At 48.5% G+C, this 18,542-nt stretch overlaps 1 protein-coding gene and 1 long non-coding RNA gene across 7 annotated transcripts in view; one reads left to right on the top strand and one right to left on the bottom strand.

Annotated features, from left to right (window-relative positions):
* Positions 1-4,475: 4,475 nt before the first annotated feature.
* On the bottom strand, positions 4,476-9,306 carry LOC141278552 (uncharacterized). Its single transcript, XR_012331377.1, has 3 exons — positions 8,974-9,306; positions 7,786-7,848; positions 4,476-5,316 (listed from the first exon to the last, which is right to left on the bottom strand). It is a non-coding gene; the product is annotated as an uncharacterized lncRNA (long non-coding RNA).
* The window catches only part of MECOM (MDS1 and EVI1 complex locus), a 569,001-nt gene continuing 559,222 nt past the window's right edge, over positions 8,764-18,542 (top strand). For 3 of the 6 annotated variants that reach the window (XM_033855447.2, XM_033855445.2, XM_033855446.2), the window contains exon 1: positions 8,770-9,035. In XM_033855447.2, the coding sequence (XP_033711338.1) occupies positions 8,999-9,035 (37 nt within the window). In that variant the 5' untranslated portion in view covers positions 8,770-8,998. Of the gene's footprint in view, positions 9,036-18,542 lie in introns of all 6 variants that reach the window. The other 3 variants (XM_033855448.2, XM_033855444.2, XM_033855454.2) reach the window with 3 other exon arrangements.

Below are 18,542 nucleotides of genomic sequence, written 5' to 3'. Positions count from 1 at the left end.
TTGAGTAAAGAATTTTAAAGTACTGCGTATGTAAATTTCACAGATCTTTTACTTCCTGGCAGGGATCTAGACTTAATCAATAGTTTCATGTATTGAAAGTAAGGGTAACAGCTAGATTCATGAAAACCAAAATTGAAAAACACTAAACAAACAAAAAAATCAAGTAAACAAAAAACTTTTTTAAAAAAGAGAAAGCACTTACTAATCCCATTAAAACCCACTCTCTATTTGAATCATCTGTGTGGCTTCCATCTCACAGGGAGAGACTATGGTAACATAGACACACTAGACATCTTCAAATGATGACTTTGTATGTATTGTCCTGAAAGACTTGCAATCACATGGCTAAGGGAGAAGCAATGTTTCTGTCAGTGACTCTCAGGGGCCCTCATCATGTGGCCCAGGTCCTGTTGCCTCAGGCTGTCTGGCACAAGGTCAGGACTCTGTCTGTTTGGGATGACCGGGGTATAACCCTGATTCATATAGAGAGCAGGTGCAAGTACACAAGAATCCCTTAAAAATATGTAGCTAAAAATCCAACCACACACACACACTGGTACCCGTTCAAACTGCAGTGTTAAGATCTAGTTGCAGCAGCCAGTTTTATATATATCAAATGTCTCAGGCTTCAGCTATTTGAGGGGACAGTCTGCTGAGAAAAGAAAAAAAAAATCTCATTACAGATGGGAAAGGGAAGGGCAGTGTCCAAGATCCCTGACATACACACACACACACACACACACACACACACACACGCACACACATTATAAGCCTTTTCATTGTGCCAAATTACAAATGTTAGAGCTTGGAGCTCTGAATAGCTCCATTTGTTAAATTTCTACTATGTAGCCGGCACTAAATACTAAGCACTTGGTATACATTATCTTTTTTTTCATAATTAAAAATATTATTTATTTATTTATTTTTGGCTGTGTTGGGTCTTTGTTCCTGTGTGTGGGCTTTCTCTAGTTGCTGTTCGTAGAGGCTACTCTTTGTTGCAGTGTGCGGGCTTCTCATTGTGGTGGCTTCTCTTGTTGCGGAGCACAGGGTCTAGGCGTGAGGGCTTCAGTAGTTGTAGCACACGCGCTCAGTAGTTGTGGCTTGCGGGCTTTAGAGCGGAGGCTCAGTAGTTGTGGTGCACGGGCTTAGTTGCTCCGTGGCATGTGGGATCTTCCCGGACCAGGGCTTGAACCCATGTTCCCTGCATTGGCAGGCGGATTCTTAACCACTGTGCTGCCAGGGAAGCCCCTGTATATATTATCTTTAATCTTTGCAATAATTTTGTAAGATATACATAATTATCCCCGTCATACAGAGGAGAAAATGGGGACTCAGAGACATTCAGTAACTTACCTAATGTTACAGAGCTGGTAAAGGTAGGACTGGGATTTGAACCTCCAAAGGTTTGATTCTTAAGGTCTTGGAACTCTATTTTGCTCTCCCAGAGTTTGTCTAACTTATAACAGCCCCCAAATCTGAATACTGCCATCTTTTCCTAACATTGGTAACCATGGCTTCCAAAAAAGTTCCAGGATCTTTGGTGGTATTTGTCTTTTTTGCAGACCCTGAAAAGGGCTCACTTAATTTTATTTTACAAAATCTAGCTTTTAAACATCTTAAACATCTCAGTCTTCAGCTACTGACCACTTAGAATGCGGAGATTTCCAGGCTTCAGGACCAACTCTCTTAGTCACAAAATTAGACTATGAAGATGTTACACAGTCTTCTGAATTCCTTTTCTCCCAGATTAAGAACCTTTTCTCTAGAGCATTCTATAGAAGAGAAAACTAGAACTCAAGTGTTTATACAAAGAGCTTCAAATTTGGCTAAATTCTTGGTTCAGGATATCGGATGTGTGAGTTCAAGCACCTTCCAGAGAGAGACAACAACAGACTAAGTGCCTAGTGATGTAAAGCATTGTGCTGGTCTATGGAAGGGGGAGTTGAGAGAAAGAGGTTAACAGTTGCTTCAGCTTTACAGTTCACAAAACATTTTTATACACTAATCCCAAGGGTAAAGGAATGACTCCATGCTGTAGTGAGAAAACAAAGCTTAGAGAATATAGGCATGGTCTCCTTCAAGAAGCCTACAGCTGAGAGGGGAAGGAAGACGTGTAAACAAAGAACTCTAATCTAAGGAGGGAGAAATACATGTCATACACTTGACAGCAAAATACAGGGGGGTGAGAGGGAATTGGAGGGGGCTGTCAATCAGACCAAGGTCCGGGACGGCCTCACTGGTGGCAGACGGGGGCCAGAGGAGTTGTAGCTTTTAACGGGATAGGTTCATTCACTCCCCCCTTTCCCGTGACCAAGGCAGAAAGCAGGATTTAAAATGAGGTTATCATGGAGGTGTCATGTTCCAAGACCAGAGAAAGAAAACCCGGCCAGGCACATTCTACAGCAGTGCTTCTCCAACTTCAATGCTCAAGCGAACCACCTGTTGAGATGCTGATTTTGATTTAGTCCGTCTGGGTTGGCACATGAGATTCTTTTTGTTCTCCTGAAGTCCAGGTCATGCTTGATGTGGCTGGTCGCGGGCCACACTTGGAGGAGAATCCACTTCACCTGGGAGCGTGTTAGGAATGCAGACTGCTTAGGTCTCACTCTAGACTTACTGAATCAGAATCCGCTTTTAAACAAGATCCCCGGGGGGTTACATGCACATTTAACTTCGAGGAGCACTTCTCTGGCATAGTCTTTGTTCAGTAGAAGGGACCCAAGGACGTCCGGACGTTTCCGGGCATCGCACACCCGCACTCCGCTTTCTCTCCGGAGCTCCTGTTCCCACCGACAGAGATTCGTGCCCCCCGAAGCTACTCCTCCGGATGCTAAACCAGTAGCAGCTCCAGGATTTGATCGCCTCGTCATCCTCCTTGCTGGGTTTCTTTCCACCTCAACACACGCTTCCCCGGGGCGCTCCAGCTGTTTCCCACCCCCACGCCCTGGCGGCTACTGTGCACAGCTGGAGACCTACGCCGCGGGCGCACCCGGAGCTGCGGCGGCCGGGGAAGCCAGGCGGGGGCGCCGCAGACTAAGGCTGTGCGGGACGAGGCCTTTCCGAGCCCGAGAGGGCGGCGGGAGCGACGGGCGGGGGAGCGCGAGCTCCGCATCTGGTGCCAACCAGCGCGGCCCTGGCGCGGCCACACATTCCCACACCGCGGGAGCTGCGGCTCGCTACCTGGGAGGTGGCGCGCATCACCCCAACCTGTGTTTCATAAACCCGTCGGAAAACAGTTCCCAGCCTCGAGGGCCAGTAATCAGCCAGACCTTCTCTCGAAAGAACTGCTGATTATAATCCCCGAGCTGGGAGAGGGCCTCGGGGGCGTAGATTTTAAGTCGACTATGTAATATCATTATCATTATTATTGAAAGTCAGCCACCTCGCTCCCCCGCTTCCCTTACATACCTTTCTGAAGTTGAGGAGGGGGTATTGAACGACCAGAGGGTGGGAGCAGGATTGTGAAATCTAACGATTTGCTAAGAAATACGGGACCGAAAACGCAATTTACAAAACGGCGAGTTTTACAAGGTAGAGAAGGTAAATGGGCAGAAAACGCGCGGCCGCCGAAGCCCCGCAGCGCGTGCTCGCCGGAGCGGGCTGGCCCCGAGCGCGCCTCTCTCCTGCCGCGCCCCTGGGGCAGCGCGAGGATTTCGCAGGAAGAGGAGGCTGCCTGGATGCTTTGACCCGGCGTCCAAGCGCCGCGGAGAGGGGCATCCCGCCGCCCCGCACCCCCTACGGCGGGCTGCGCCCCTTTCCCGGCAGGTCACGGAAACCAAGCTAGCCCCGCGCCTCGCCCGCCCGGCGCAGCCCAGTACAGTCTCCTCGTCCGCGCTTGAAGCGCTCATTTCACCGCGAGCTTCCCTTTCAGGGCAAAGCGCAGCGGACGATTTCAAGTCAACACCTTCACGCAGCCACTGCAGCGGGGATGTGCGCGTTTCCCCTGCGTGGGTGTATGAGTTTGTGTTTTTCACGGGCTAAAGGGACAGTCTTAACATTTATTAAAACCTACGTTATCTGTCTCGAGGCTTATCGGGTTTGTCCAAACTTTTGTGACTTGTGTGTGTGTGTGTGTGTGTGTGTGTGTGTGTGTGTGCGCGCGCGCCTCTCCACCCTCCTCTCGCCTCCCCACCCCCGCCCGTGCAGGGCGAAGTAGTCCTATATAGCGATGATAAATATCCCTGTTGATCACTTGATTGATTACCTCCCTGAAAGGTCACGCGGGCTCGCAGTAATTTCCTTTTGCCTAAGGCTCCCTTTTCACTTTTACTCCGGCACGACAGCTCCGAGTACACGGGATCTTTATTTTTTATTTTAACCCCTAAATGCAACCCCTCCCGAAAACAATGCACACAAGAAAAATCGAATAAAATCAACTCGAGACCTTTTAGCTCACTCGTAGCCGCCCTCCCCATCTCGCTCCTTTCTTTCTTCTGGCTCCCGCCCCCTCCTACTCCGGCCCCCTCTCCCCAACTCAAATGTATTCTGGACACTGTTTAATAGATGAGTGTCTTGCAAGTAAACTCAGGCGTCCCTTGGGTCTGCATTTCATGTCTGTGACTCTCTCTCTTTCTCTCCCGTGGACAAAAAATTCGGATTTAAACCACTAGACAAGCTATTAATTTAGCTAGACTACCCAGGGTCCTGAACCCAATTAATTTCTAATAATTATAGCCCAAGGGGGCTAGATAGATCTCCCTGCCTCCTTCTTTTATTGCCACTCCACGCCACCGAGGTCAGCATATAATAATAAAGTGTATATTTTGAAAGCGATCTCTAGAACAGTGAGTTATTGCAATGAATGAAAATTGTTTCCATTTTGGCTAATTGAGCCGATGGCCGATAGCTAGAGCTCTGAGACTAAATAAAGAGGACTGTTTCATTTCAACATGAAGAAACCCCCGCCTAGCTCTGGTCACCCAGCGAGAGTTTAATTTCTTAACAGCCAAACTGAAACCCCGCGTTGGGTAAACAGTATTAATAATTGCATTACAATGATTAAATTAATCTTGCTGGTAGCCAAGAGAATATAGGTTGTGATTGAATAGCAAGATGTAAAGTTCACTGCACAAAGACAATAGGCCAAAAAATACCTCCTTAAAGAATTCAAACTTTCTTCCAAAGATACTGTGGGGCTGGTTCAATCATGGTGCGAGGAAAGGAAAATTTCCTGTTGCATGTAATGTATTGAAAATCGGTTCTTTGCTGTTTCTAGCATTAATTAGAGAAATATAGTTGGAAAAAAAGGTATACTTGTCCTGTTCTCTTCTTCAACGACCCATCTTTCTTCCAACTCCCATCTCGAGTGCTCCGCTTCTGCTTTTAAAAAAAGAAAAAAAAATCCGAAAGAAAAAAAATGACAGTAGTAAAACAAGTAAATCCAAACAGCCCGTAAACTCATCGACTTTCCAAGGACGCATTGCTTCCAGGATGCCCGCTTCCGTGGGAGGAAACGCAAGAAAACGTGGGACACATGCTACTGCCCCTTAAGGAAACGAATTGCACCAGGAGAGGGAAAGGCGGACGGTGTGGGGGCGGGCAGCGAGGGCAGCTCCGCCAACTTGTTGGAGGCCTCTTTTCTCTTGCTCCAGCGACAGCTTAGACGGGACGTCAAAGGGTGTCGGGAACCCCAGGGGCCGCTGAACAGAAAGTCACCTGCTTGGGTCTCACGACTGAGACTTGGGACAGGTGGAACTGACGGGGTCCAGGCACTTGGGAGTGGGAACCCACCGGGCTTGGCGCGCAGGGGTTCCCGCGCTGCAGGCGGTGAGCGCAGTCCGCTGCTGCTGGGCGTTTGCTCCATCAGGTTAAACACACTTGAACTAGCACGTTAGTTCTTTTATTAACACTCACTTAGGGCAGAAAGCACATGAAAGAGAGAGAGAGAAAGAAAGAATGAAAGAAAGAAAGAAAGAAAGAAAAGAAAAGAAAAGAAACCCAGCTTTCAGGTTTGAAAATAAAAATGACGATTTCGTGAATACTTTTGTTCAACAACAACAACAAAAAGAATGATGCCTTATCTTTTCACAATGCTTTGGCCCGAGGGCACAGAGGAGTTTGTGTTTATTATTTCGGTTAGAATATGTTGGATTCGCTCGTGTCCGGAAACTCTTGTAAAGACCAGGCAAAAGACCCTTTCGCTGAAGCGACCGCGACCCCAGGGATTTTAAAAACCAGAAGGGGAGGGTGCTCCAGCCGCGCCTCACTCCCCCCACCCCATACCCTCTAGAAAAGCTTCAACGACGGAGATCTTTGAAGTTGGGGGCATCAGCTTTGATTTTCTTTAGTTTTCCATATCCCACCCAGTTCTCCTCACAGCCCCCATCTCACCCCCTGACCCGCCACGTGGTTTATAATTTCTCAGCCGAAACAACCATCGCAGCTTCACGTGTGGGTCTTGTATTTAATCTTGGGTTTGATTACATGGTACCTTCATTTCCTAGGAAATTCCCCGTCCCTCCTCTTAACCTCCTCTCTGCAGTGGGACCCGGATATAGACCCCCTGGGGATGAGATGAAAGGAATCAAGTAGAAAAGTGGAGGGGAAGGTGGTAACTGCTTTTATTTTTTTTCAGCCCCCCCATCCCCCCCGGAGTGAGAAGGTGAAATGAAACGTCCCAGGCAGAGCCTCCTCCTGTCCAGGGCGCCCTTTGGTCCTTAGTGGACTCCACCTCCCCTCCTGAAGGCCAAGGACCTTTAGGTTCTGATAGCTGGGAGGGGCTTGATCCTTCGGGCTGCCCCTCTGTCCTCTGGCCTAGGTGAGGGTCCCCAGAGAGTCCCTTAAATTGATCAGAAGCAGTTTCTCTGAACTTCTTGACGGCCAGTCTAGTGCGTTTCTCTCCCTAGAGATTTTACTCCCTTTGGTGAAAGCTCTCAAGCCCCATTTCTCTTTTTCCACCGAGGACATTTACTGGTCGCAGGGAAGGCACTCCTTCATCTAAACTGAGGGAAGCCAGTGAACTCACAATCACAGACCCTGGGCATCTACATCCAGAGTGCTGAAGTGCCTGGTGCTTTTGCACCAGCTGAATGTATAAGCACAACACCTGTATGTACAGGGCAATAGAAATTGTAGAAGGACTGGAAACATCCCGAACCCCCAACTTGCCTCTTTAGTCCAGAAGGGATGATAGAGTTCTCTTGTGCCCGTGTGTTTGGGCACCAGAGCCTTCTCTTTTGGAAGCTGTTTTACTCCTACTCTGTATAATTCCTTCCTTTACCCTTCTCTGCCTCCCCACTTCCCTTCCTCACATTTCAACATGACACATCTGTCTCCCTTGGGACCTGTAGCTTGATTTTCCAGGGACCTGTATCTTACAGCTAAATGCCCCTGGAATTACACAGCTCTGGAGAAAGAGAAGTTGATGGGTATCCCTGGCAGGGTGAATCTTTCGAATTTTAATTTCCTGCAAGCCATTGATGGATAATACTCTTTGGGGTTGACCCTTGCTATTTGTTCATTCACATCTCCAGTCCTAGTTTTGACAATAAATGACAACAGGTACAACTGAGCCTTCTCAGTTATCTTCCTTCCCCTACTCTGCCTTTGCCAAACTCTCGCCCAGGACCTGATATTCTTTTCTCTTTCCTTTAACTTGAACATCAAGGATGTATCGTTGCAGCACAGAGACAAAAAGATTGTAATTTTCTTTTATGGTGTCTGACAGGGTTTGCAACAGATATTAATGGAGACATAAATAGCTCATGGAAGGCACTGAACGAAATTGTTTAGTGCAAGGAGGTTGTACCAAGAGAAAATCCATACATATTTGAGATTGATTCATACCTTGAACACAGCTAGCTCCTTTAAGAGGTCCCCATTTCTGCGTGCCCACTTCTTTGGTAAATCCTGTAATTAAAGCAAATTTCAACAATGTATTTTTTAAGAGGTGTGGGGGGATTTCTCCCCCACCTCCTCCTTCTTGTGACCCGGGAGGTCGTGGGTTTAAGCGAGTGAGTGAAATTGCAGGCAGGCTGAGCTGCAGCAGGAGGCGACGGGGGCAGCGGTGGGGGAGGCCGGAAGGTGACAGCCGACCTCAGGGAAGGCAGAAGGTCTTGGATGTCAAATGCCCAAGCTTTCCGGGACCTGGGAATCAAGGGTGATCATCACTACTTGGTGAGAATAGACCAACTGATATGTTACAAGGATGGCAGAAAACGTTGGCATTACACCTAAAGTCAAGGAAGAAACGTTTATTCTGCTTTCAACTCTGAAAGCAGAAGCCGCAATAGCTTCAGTAGCAGTAACAGCGGCAGCAGATTTCCCGAAGTTCAGGATGATTCTCACTTTCTCCTGGATCGCTCGCCGAGAGTCCGGTCCTTCTAGTTCTTTAGTGTGGGAAAGATTTTAAATGTCCTCTCCCCTCCCCCCACTTCTTGCTTTTCCCCAAGGACGGTATAGAAAATTTCCTGCACTTTATGTTGGGATAAACAATAATACTAATAATACAAGCTTACTGGTGATTCCAACACGAAATCAATCATTTGCCCTAGTCTTTTCATTTCTTTTTTTTTTTTTTTTTGGGCGAGGTGTCTGCTCCCCTCCGACTCCCTGTGCTCGCTCCCCGCCCCCCGCCGCCCTCCCCGTGGCTCCCTTTCTCCGCCTCCTCGGCGATTGCCATCTGACAAGATCTCCAAATCAAAGTGATAAATCGCTCCAAACTTTTTTTGGCGGCGTTGAGATGTTGGAGGGGCGTCTAGCGCGCATGTGCGAAGGTGTCCAAACTGACAATGCTGGAGAGATAGCGAGTGTGGATTGAGAGAAAGGGAGAGAGGGAGGGAGAGAGAGTGAAAGAGGGAAAGACAGAGAGTGAGTGTGTGTAAGTGTGTGTGTGTGTGTGTGTGAGAGAGAGAGAGAGAGAGAGAGAGAGAGAGAGAGAGAAAGAGAGAGAGAGAGAGAGAGAGGAGAGGGAGGGAGCGAGAGGGAGAGCAAAAGAAGGAAAAGATCCAAGAAAAAAAAAACCCAACCACACACCAGCGGCTGCAGGACTGGGCACAGCATGAGATCCAAAGGCAGGGCAAGGAAACTGGCCACAAGTAGGTGCAATATCCCTTTTCTATTGGCTTTCACCCTCCTCTGCCATCTTGCATATCTGTCTACAGCGCTCCGGGAGGGAGCGCGGGGCTGCCTCTCGCGCCGGAGCCCCGGGCGGAGGGCAGGCGCAGAGCAGACCCAGCAACCTGCCGGTCTCAGCCTCCGCGCCGGCCGCCCGATCTCTCGCTCCTTGTTTGGGCGCCAGAGGAGCCGGGGCAGCCCTCAAACCCCGTGCACGGACCAGCTGTGGCAACCCCGGTGTGGGGGCGGGGTGGGGGCAGCAAAGACCTGGGTGGGAGGGAGGAGAGAGCGCGAGAGCGAGCGGGAAGGGGTGGGGTGGGGTGGGGTGGGGTGGGGTGGGGTGGGGGGGTGGGGGAGAGGAGACGCGAGAGTCTCCCCCTCCCCTCTCCTTCCCCCCAGGCGGAGGAGAGTTGCCTCTGGCCAACCAGCTAGTCCCGGGTGTGGGAGGGGGAGCGGGGAATGGGGTGGGGGGCGGGCTGGGGAGAGGAGGCTTTTCGCGTCTGGGTTTGTTTCTGGGGTTTGGGGTGGGTGGCAGGCTCGCAGGGAGCCTCAGTGGCGGCGGCGGCGGCGGCGGGCATCAGTGGTGGAGTTGGGAAAAGTTACGAGGCGGCCGCTGGAAGTTGCGCGGGCTGGCGGGCTGCGCCGAGCGGCAGTTGCGGTAGTGGGCGCTGTGCGCTCGGCCGTGCACTCAGGCGTGCGCGGCGAGGCGGGAGGACTGGGGTGGGGAGTGGGGGAGACGAGGGTGGAGGCTGTAGTCTGGTGGGGGTGGGGTGGGGAGGGCACGGGCAGAGCCGAGCTACCGGCTCAGCAGAGCTGCGGGCAGGTGGGGAGAGAAGAGGCCCCGCGAGCGCCTGGAGAGCCAGGAGTGGAGGGCGCACAGCCAGCGGCGACAGCCGCCGAGGAGAAGGAGGCCGAAAGGGCGCGCTCCGGCCCGCGAGCTCCAGGCTGGCTGGGCGCCGAGTGACCCCCAGGGGGCGGGCTGCAGGGACACTGGGCCGCGGAGAGGGTACGGCGGAGCCTCCCGCGCTACTTCTGGACGTCTCGGGTCACTAACCCTCCCCGGCGCCCCCTGCCTGCCCGGCGTGGAGCGGCCTTCGTCACGCGGGACAAGGGCTATTGAGTTCGGGGCGGGGGCGACGGTACGCCCATCCCCCACTCTTCTCGCAGAAGTGTTGGGTGACTTTGCCCGGCCTTGCCCGCCGAGCCGACACTGTCCGAGAAAGCTAGAGCCTCAGCCGGGACTGTAGGCGACGGGACTGGGTTTGTCCAAATGCTTCTACCTCGAGTCTAAGGGTACCCAGCGGTGCCGAGAACTGGAGCAATCTGGAGCAGTCCAAAGCGCTCCTCCTCAAGGTGTCAGCACGCGGGGCTGGAGCAGCCTCGGAAAAGCAAAGGCCGCCGTTCGCTCTTCCCCTCGCTGAAAACAGAACTCTAATTGTTTTGCTTGTGGACCAGAGAAAGTAGAGATGGGGTGGTGGGGTGGGATGCGTCCCTCAAGTGAAATCCCCAGTCTCTCCCACCCCTGCGTATTAAAGCCAAGTACGCCCCGCGCCTTCCCGCCTTTGGTGTCCCCGCCACAGCCGCGCGGCAGGCAGAGGCACCTCGGCGGGCTCGGTTTCTTTGGCGGTAAGCGTCCGCGGTCTAGCCCCGCGAGATGCTGTCATCCTAGGCGTCTTTCCAGTGCTTCTTCCAGTCCTCACCCAAGCACTCCCTCATGCCCAAATACGTTTCCTTTCGCTCTGGTCTCAGGGATCAACCTATGTATAGGGCTCTTTGGGTCATCAGTTCATCTAATTCTCTTTCGGATATTGTTCATTTCACTTAGCTTGGATAGTGTCAAAGCGCGCCAGTGGAACTTCTATTTTTCCTGTTTGCGTTTAATGGGGCCGATGTCTTTATTTTCATCTGAGGAGGAATAAATGTACATATGCTCGGAGGCCTGGGGGCTTCAATTCCGACTGAAGGTTAGGCGTGTGTGTGTGTGTGTGTGTGTGTGTGTGTATGTGTGTGTGGTTGGGGGGACGAGACGGGGGTGGGAGAGCCGATTTCAACGCTGCCTAAGTTGTGAAATGAAAGCCGAACGCTTCGCGCGCCTCATTGCCTGGTATCCGCCGAAGTGAAAGCAGAACACAAAACCCTTCGAATTTCTTGGGCAACTTTTCCGACTATTTTAATTACCAAGTTGTACGCTGCCGTATTAAAACATTCCCGCACGCACAGGCCACTCAACATCCAGAAACCGAGCCCGGTTCCCGATCTGATGATACTTGTCATTCATCCAGAGGGAGACCCGTTTATTTTGTCTCTGGTGTTTCTAAGGATGCTGCTGCGGCTTTCTGATAACTAGATGCGAACTCTTACAAACTTTTCTTGCTAAGCCTCAGGTTCTCGCTCGCTGCTCCAGCTGTTGCCGCCGCGGCTCCCTTTCTCAGACAGGAGCGCTGCTTTATGCAATTCTTCAGTTGCAGTCTGGGTAATAAAGGAAATCATATTAAAACTAAGGATTTTTTTGTATTTTAAAGCGCTATTTCCTTCCCCAGCGTAGTGCGTGAGTTTCCTAGCGCATGGCGGAGACAGTCGGTTACCCCTGCTGTGAATCTAACGAAAACTTTGTGGCTGTGTCTGCACCGGTTTCTTTCTTTCTCTGGGTTAGGAAGAGGCAGTGTGACCAGCATACTTTAAAAAACAAAACCACCTTTCTTGTTGCAAAAGTAAACATTGCAATGGAATCAAATCACTTAGAAACAGTCGTTTTCTTGATAGATTGTTATTCTTTTTGTGTTTTGTAAATTTCTTTGGTGGCCAAGTCCTGTCGCGATCTTGGCTGTGGTACAGCATTCCATGAACCCAAACTAGGGACCACAGACCCTGAAAGTACCCGCTGAAGTTAAACTCAGACTGAATGCACAGCCTACTTCCCAACTTACAGGGCTTGTTTTTTTTTTTTTTTTTTTTTTACACAATAGTTAAAACCGATAAATTGGTTGCAAATCATTTGGGAGGAATAAACCATTTCATTAAAAAAATAAAGAAGGGAAAAGCAAGAAGATTGACATTTGTACTGTCTAAAGCCCTTGGCCTTTATTCCCACCTTTAAGAAAAGAAAACTAAAGCCAAGCAGGCTCTGGCAGCGCCGTGAGGCTTCCCAGCCGTTTTCTTGGGCGGCAAGGACAGCACCTGGGCCGTGCCAGAGATGCCAGTTGCAACTGTTTTCTTCTGGTGATGGGAAAGAAGTGAAGCTGGATCTGCCCAGCATGTCTAGGGCCCGAAACACCGAAGGAACCCCACTTCCCTAAAGTGACACCCGGCAGGGTTTCAATCACAGCAGTGAACGAGTTGCAACGAATAACCCCCCTCCGCCTTAGCTACCGGGCCCGCAGAAGTCTCGTAAAGACCCAGAAGGCGATGCGATTAGCAAGACCCCGGCAAGGCGGGAAGGGGGGGGGGCACTTGTTTCTTGTACACTTGATCTCTGTTTAAAAAGAGGCTCTGAAGTAGGTAAGGTAGATGACGACCCTTCCGCTCGCGCTTTAATTCCTCACCTTAGCAGCCCAATACCTAAGATAGTAAAGGAACCGCAAGCCCAGGTTCCAGCCTCCACTGCCCCTATGCCCAACTGCTTGCGTTTTCCTTCATCCTTAAAATAACTCAGATGAAAACACAGAGCTTTGTTTAAAACACGTATTTTATTTGTTTACTTCAGACTGCTTTTGAGGAGGGAAAAAGCGTTTGCCCTACGGAGGCAGAGGCCCCTTTTAGGAAGGCGGTTAATTTGCCATTACTTGACCATTACCCTGGCTTAGGACTTCTTTATTGCATTTGGCACTTGGAGCGCAGTCTTCCTGCAGCATTTTGATGTGTTTCGCTAAAAAAAAAAAAAAATCTGTGTTTAGGGGAAGGTTAACAACGCTTTTCATTTCCCCCTCACACTCATCGTCAACACTGTGGAAGGGGACGGTTCATTAGCTACAGGGGCAGGAAGCCTGGAATAAAAGGCTCCTTTTTCAGGTTTTTATTTGTAGGGGCTGAGGAGTCGCAGGTCTGGGTGACGATGCGCGTGGCGGTGTGTGTATAAGTGTGCGTGATTGTGTCTTTTGCGGGGGGAGCCCAGCTCGCAGGCTTTCTGAGCAGAGTCCTCTCCTTACTGCCCGGGGCGCGGCCTCCTCCGCAGACATTCAACACGTAGGACACTAATCGAATAGAAATGAACGCGTCATTCCATGACATTTTTACTTTCTTCTTCTTTTTTAAAAGTTGATGGTAATAATTCTAAGCAGTTTTTCTTTAAACATCTTGTCGTTTGGGAGTTTATTTTATTTCATTTCTCCGAGTTGGGGCCAGGTTATCCGAGGCTGCAGAAGTTGCCTGGGGTAGGAAGGCCACACAGCTGGGGACTCCCGGCTCCGTCCCCCCGGACAAGTAGGGAAAAGGAGGGCAAGAGAGCACCGACTTGTTGCCCTCTGCACGCCTGGCCCAGGCTCCTCTCTCCCCACACCTCCTTCGTTTTGCCTCTGCTGGAAGCGGGCCCTGAAGTGGGGAAACTTGACTTGTCATCTTCTGGCCAATGGCTCTTACCCTGTTCCCAAGGTACTCAGGGCCTGGCAGAACCCTATTCCCAAGAGCTGGGTACACCCTCCCACCCCTCCCATCAGAACCCGATGTGATGGGGCCTGGGGGTGGAGCTGGGGAGGCCCTAGAGAGCAGGGAGGCAGTGCTCCCCCAGGCCTCCCCACACCTCCCTCCTCCAGCTGCTGGGCTCCTGGCTCCCAAGCTCAACCCAGAAAGCTTCTTGCCTCTTCATCCTCAGAGGTGCTGCACGCCTGGCGCGCTGCTTCCCTCGGAGCCGGGTTTGCATTGACCGTGTACAGCACAGGAACACATGCGCCCTCACACACACTCACAGCTCAGGGGTTCAGGAACATCAAGTGTGGAGGGGGGGCACACACTCATTCACTCTTCCTGGCAGGGCAGGCCCCTTCCTAGCCCACCGGGCAGGGAAGAGAGGGGCTAGTGGGGAGATGGGGCAGGAGGAGACAGCCACACTTTAAGGACGCCAGGCACATTTTTCTGGAGAGGTGGTTAACCCTTCCTGGGCTGGAAGCGAGGCTCTAGGCCCTTTCTACAAAGATCTGTGGAGTCTGCTTTTCTTTTCGGCTGGGTGGCCCAGTATGAATCATTAGTTCCCTTCCCACTCCATTTGCCAAGGTCCTCTTTCTAAAATTAGATTTTCCCCTTCCCACTCTTCTGGCCTTCTGAGTTTACCAGGGAGTTCTCAAGGAAATTGGCTGGGTAGTGAGAAGAAGTGTGAGGAAGAGGATAAAAATGAGACAAACAAATGGAACAAAACACGAGAGGGGAGAAAGGAAGAGAGAAACAGCATGTTTCTTCTTCCAGATCCCCAGTTTGCACACAGATGGGTATTATATTTTTTCCCCCAGTAAATGAAAAAAGTGTAATCCTTGTTAATTACCTTTGCTTACATGCCATACAAGAAACTTCAGAGACGTTTCTACATAAGGAAGAAACTGTTTACAAAACTCTTTCAAAAGTGTGACATATTGCTCCAGTTCAGCACTAAAAAGCTAAACACACTTACCCTCCTTTGAAGTGCCCTGGCTAGGGCAGCTTATTTGAGTGCGGTTCAGATATTGCTGTGGGTATAACTAATGGCCTCTACCTATTTAGCTCAAGTGGGAGGAGAGAAAGGCCTGAATTCCTTGTCCAATGGGTCCCTCTGGAGACTGGGTTCTGGCTTCTGGCCAGTTCTGTACAATGTCAACATTGAATATTTGAATTCCCAGACTCTATTTAACAAGTTTCTAAATAAATAAACTCATTGTGTGTCTGTGTTTAAAATTATTTCACCTCTTCCATAAAAGCTACAGCATCTTATTACATTGGCCTTGCAAGTTGATTTTTAAAAAAATAAACAAACAAACAGAGCGTAAGGCATTTTAATAGGCAGACCTGAACAACATGTGTGTTTTGCAAAGACATTCTCTTACGTGTGGCTGAGTAGGTGCTATTTAGAGGATCTTGGGCTGTTCTGTGTGATGTGGTAGTGAATTATGTTAAAAAACCAAGCTAAGTTCAGAAAGTCAGTGCAATATTAATCACATCCAAAGGGAGGCTTGACTGTGTAACTGTACTGTCTTTAGATATTTGATAATGTTGCCTGCTGGGTCCTACAGGACAGAGAGCTTCACTGATGTGTCCTAAATGGCTATCTGTAGGCTTCTGCACTCCATAAGCATTGGCAGGTGTGGAACTCTGCCCAGATGGAGTTTTGTTTCTGGGCATTTTTATTCATCTATCTTTGTCTGCCTTTGTAAGTTGGAAGGGGTAGATACACATGTGTTATCCTAATATTTCAGTATGGTTTTGAAATGGACCACACGAATCCTACGTTTTTACTAATCTCTCAGCATTTGAACATCCACAGCATTTTTATTCAGATGGGAACATACTTGTTCTAAGAAGTACACACTTAATTAAAAAGAAAACGCAAGTTCTGGTCCTCTTTAAAGTGTGGACCCCATCTGGAGTTGTTAGGAAAGGAAGTAGAATTCACTCTAATTTATGTGGATAAAGGACAACATTATTAAAAAGAATGGGATTTGAAAGGGCACATAGCAAAACCTATAACATTTAGCTGGTAACATGGAGATCTCAAAGCCAAGAAAAAAATACCACCAACCCATGCAAACCCTAAAATAGATTACAATGACCTCAGCCATTTTCATTTTCAAAAATAATAGCCATGATTAAAATGGGGGGAGTGTTTTACTTGGAACCGTACTCTTCTGCATTATTATAAAAGCTGTTTTGTGGTTAAAGAACTGTTTCATTATAGAAAAAAAAAAGCAAGTGAATTTTAATCAAATTCCTGACTCTTCAAAAGCTCTCGTTCTTGAGTTACTTCTTACTTTGATTTTAGTTATTATTCTTATCCATCCGCAAATGTGCTGCTCTTGGCTTGTGTACTCAGCTAAATCCTTGACTACTAACTTTTGAAACAATTCTAAAGGAGAAATCTTATTTAGAGAGGCGACTTTTATTAATTCTTGCAGTCACACCTGCCTAGGCCTCGCTGGCTGTATAATAGGAAGGACCAAAGCTTTCTTAACCTGTTCAAGAACCTGCGTAAAGGAATTGATTTTGTAAGTTAAGGTTGTTCCAAGTGTGACATTTATGAAAGTCTTTGTACATAGCCCTTGGTGGGCTTTGGCGATGGGCAGGCTTAGGAAACAAATAATTGGTGAGCAGCAATGAGCCACGTTTCCTGGTCATGAACATTACCCGTGTGCTCATCAGAGACTGCATCTGGGTGTGGTCCCTGACTGAATAGCCAGGTCATCTTCAAGCTATTGAATGACTCTGAGCTCCAGGATCTTTCCTTGTAAAGTAAAAGTTACAGTACCACTTTCTTGGGCTGCTGTAAGGGTTAAACGGAGTAAATGTACCCATCATACCTCAGTCACAAGCTGTCATTCAGTAAATCTCAGTCACTTCCCTTCTGATAGATCAGTTACATTTTCTGAAGAGGAGTTTTTAGACATCCTCCCCTCCTCCCCGTTCTGTTTCTATGCAGTCTCAGTTTTAGAAGTATTTGCATGTATATAGTAAGCAGTTTGTATGTCCCCTCATAAATCACACCCTCAGGATAAATGGGCGTCATATCTAAAATTTGGGCACATCAAAACTGTCTACACCAAGCCAAACTACGCAGTACATTTATTCTGAAAGCTTGAGAATCTTCCTTTGCCCTTTTTTGGGGGAGGGAAGGGGCACTGTGTGAATAAAGTGACTGAGATGTCAGCTTTGCTCCCCAGGTGCATGTACGCAGCCTAAATTCAGTTGTGCGTATCCTCCGTTTGTCAGGAGCCCTTGTGTATGAAAATTTTACTCTTAAGGCACTGAGTTTTGTAAGTCACTTTACTACTCTAGCTGAGTTGCTCTTCTCTAAATGAGAGGATTGGACTAGAGCAGAGCTTGTAAACTCAAAGTTGGCAGGTACGACAAATGAGTGAGGCAAGGTGGTATGCACACTAGCTCTCTTATTTTTATTGAAAATTTTGGCGCCCAGCCTTTGTACTCCAGAACAAGGGGCAGTGGTAGGGCTGTGGCAAAAGCTGGGCCTTCAAGACTTCTCTTAAGCTGCCCCAGCTTGCTTCCGCCATTTGGGAAAGGGCTCCCAGTGCCGCTAGGTCTTCCTTTTTTTTTGGTGAACCAGAACACACATTTATTAAGTTCCCTGTGTTACATGGGTGCGGTTTGTGGCACCCCAAAACAATGACAATAGTAACATCAAAGATCACTGATCACAGATCACCATAACAAATGTAATAATATGAAAAGTTTGAAAAACAATGAGCATTACTCAAATGCAACACAGAGACATGAAGTAAGCAAATGCTGTTGGAAAAACAGCACTGATAGGCTTGCTTGAGGCATGGTTCCCACAAGCCTTCGGATTGTAAAAAACCAAAATACCTGTAGGTCTTCCATTTTTAAGAGAAGCTACATATCTGGATTATTCTGTGAATTTTTCTCTACTTTAAAATGTTGACTCAATTTAAACAACAACAAACAACATTCTGCAGGCCCAACCAAACACCTCTGTCTGTCATGTATATAGTTCATGGACCCTGGTTTTTGCAATGTCTGGATTAGATGATTTCCAAAGGTCCTTCAAAGTTCCAACATTTTACGATATCCACAAGGCTTCCTGGATATTACCTTGTATTTTTAAGATCTATATCTTCCTCCTCCTCCCCAAAGTTACTGTGTGTGTGTGTTTTGATAGGTGGAAGTACTTATTACAGAATCTGATATCTGGCCATTTATCTGGAAAAAAAGTCTTTCTCAGCCATGTTGTGTCTTTCTTTCCCTCCACGCTGCTTCATCATTAATTGGCTTAAGAAAATAAACTGAAACACTCACTCCCCATCTCATAGCCACTGGCTGCCATTCTTCCTTATTTCTCACTCATCCCAATTCTTTGATTTGTGGGCTAGGGGTTGGGCAGTAAATCATTAGCAGACAGTTTTCTGTGGTTTTCCTCAGTGGGAGAAGAAGTCATTTGGCTACTGTGGGTATAACAGAGGAAGAGTTCACCCCTGCCCCCTAGGAGGGTCCAGATGTTACGTCCTGTACATCTGTAACTGAAGAACCCAACTGACTTTTAAGACATGAACCTAAGATGGAGAAATCAGTTTTTAAGGGACGGATGTATTATTTGACAAGAGTGGCTCTCCTTGCAGGAAGATTATACATGTCAGGGAGCATTTGAAAATAAACACACATTATTGTGTTTATGGTCATGATTTGTATTTCTAGCAGAAGTGGTGGGTGAAGAACAGGTAAAATTAAATCCTGGGGACTAAAAGCGCCAAGTATGGGGACGGAATACTGATACAACCGATTCTCCCAATAAAGTCTGGAAGAAGAACTCTATAATATCTAACTCAGCACTACAGTCAAGGGAC

This window comes from Tursiops truncatus, chromosome 4, assembly GCF_011762595.2.
Source record: "Tursiops truncatus isolate mTurTru1 chromosome 4, mTurTru1.mat.Y, whole genome shotgun sequence".
Taxonomy (NCBI): Eukaryota; Metazoa; Chordata; class Mammalia; order Artiodactyla; family Delphinidae; genus Tursiops; species Tursiops truncatus.
The sequence above is the reverse complement of the archived record's forward strand: the minus strand, read 5'-3'. Positions and strand labels throughout refer to the sequence as shown.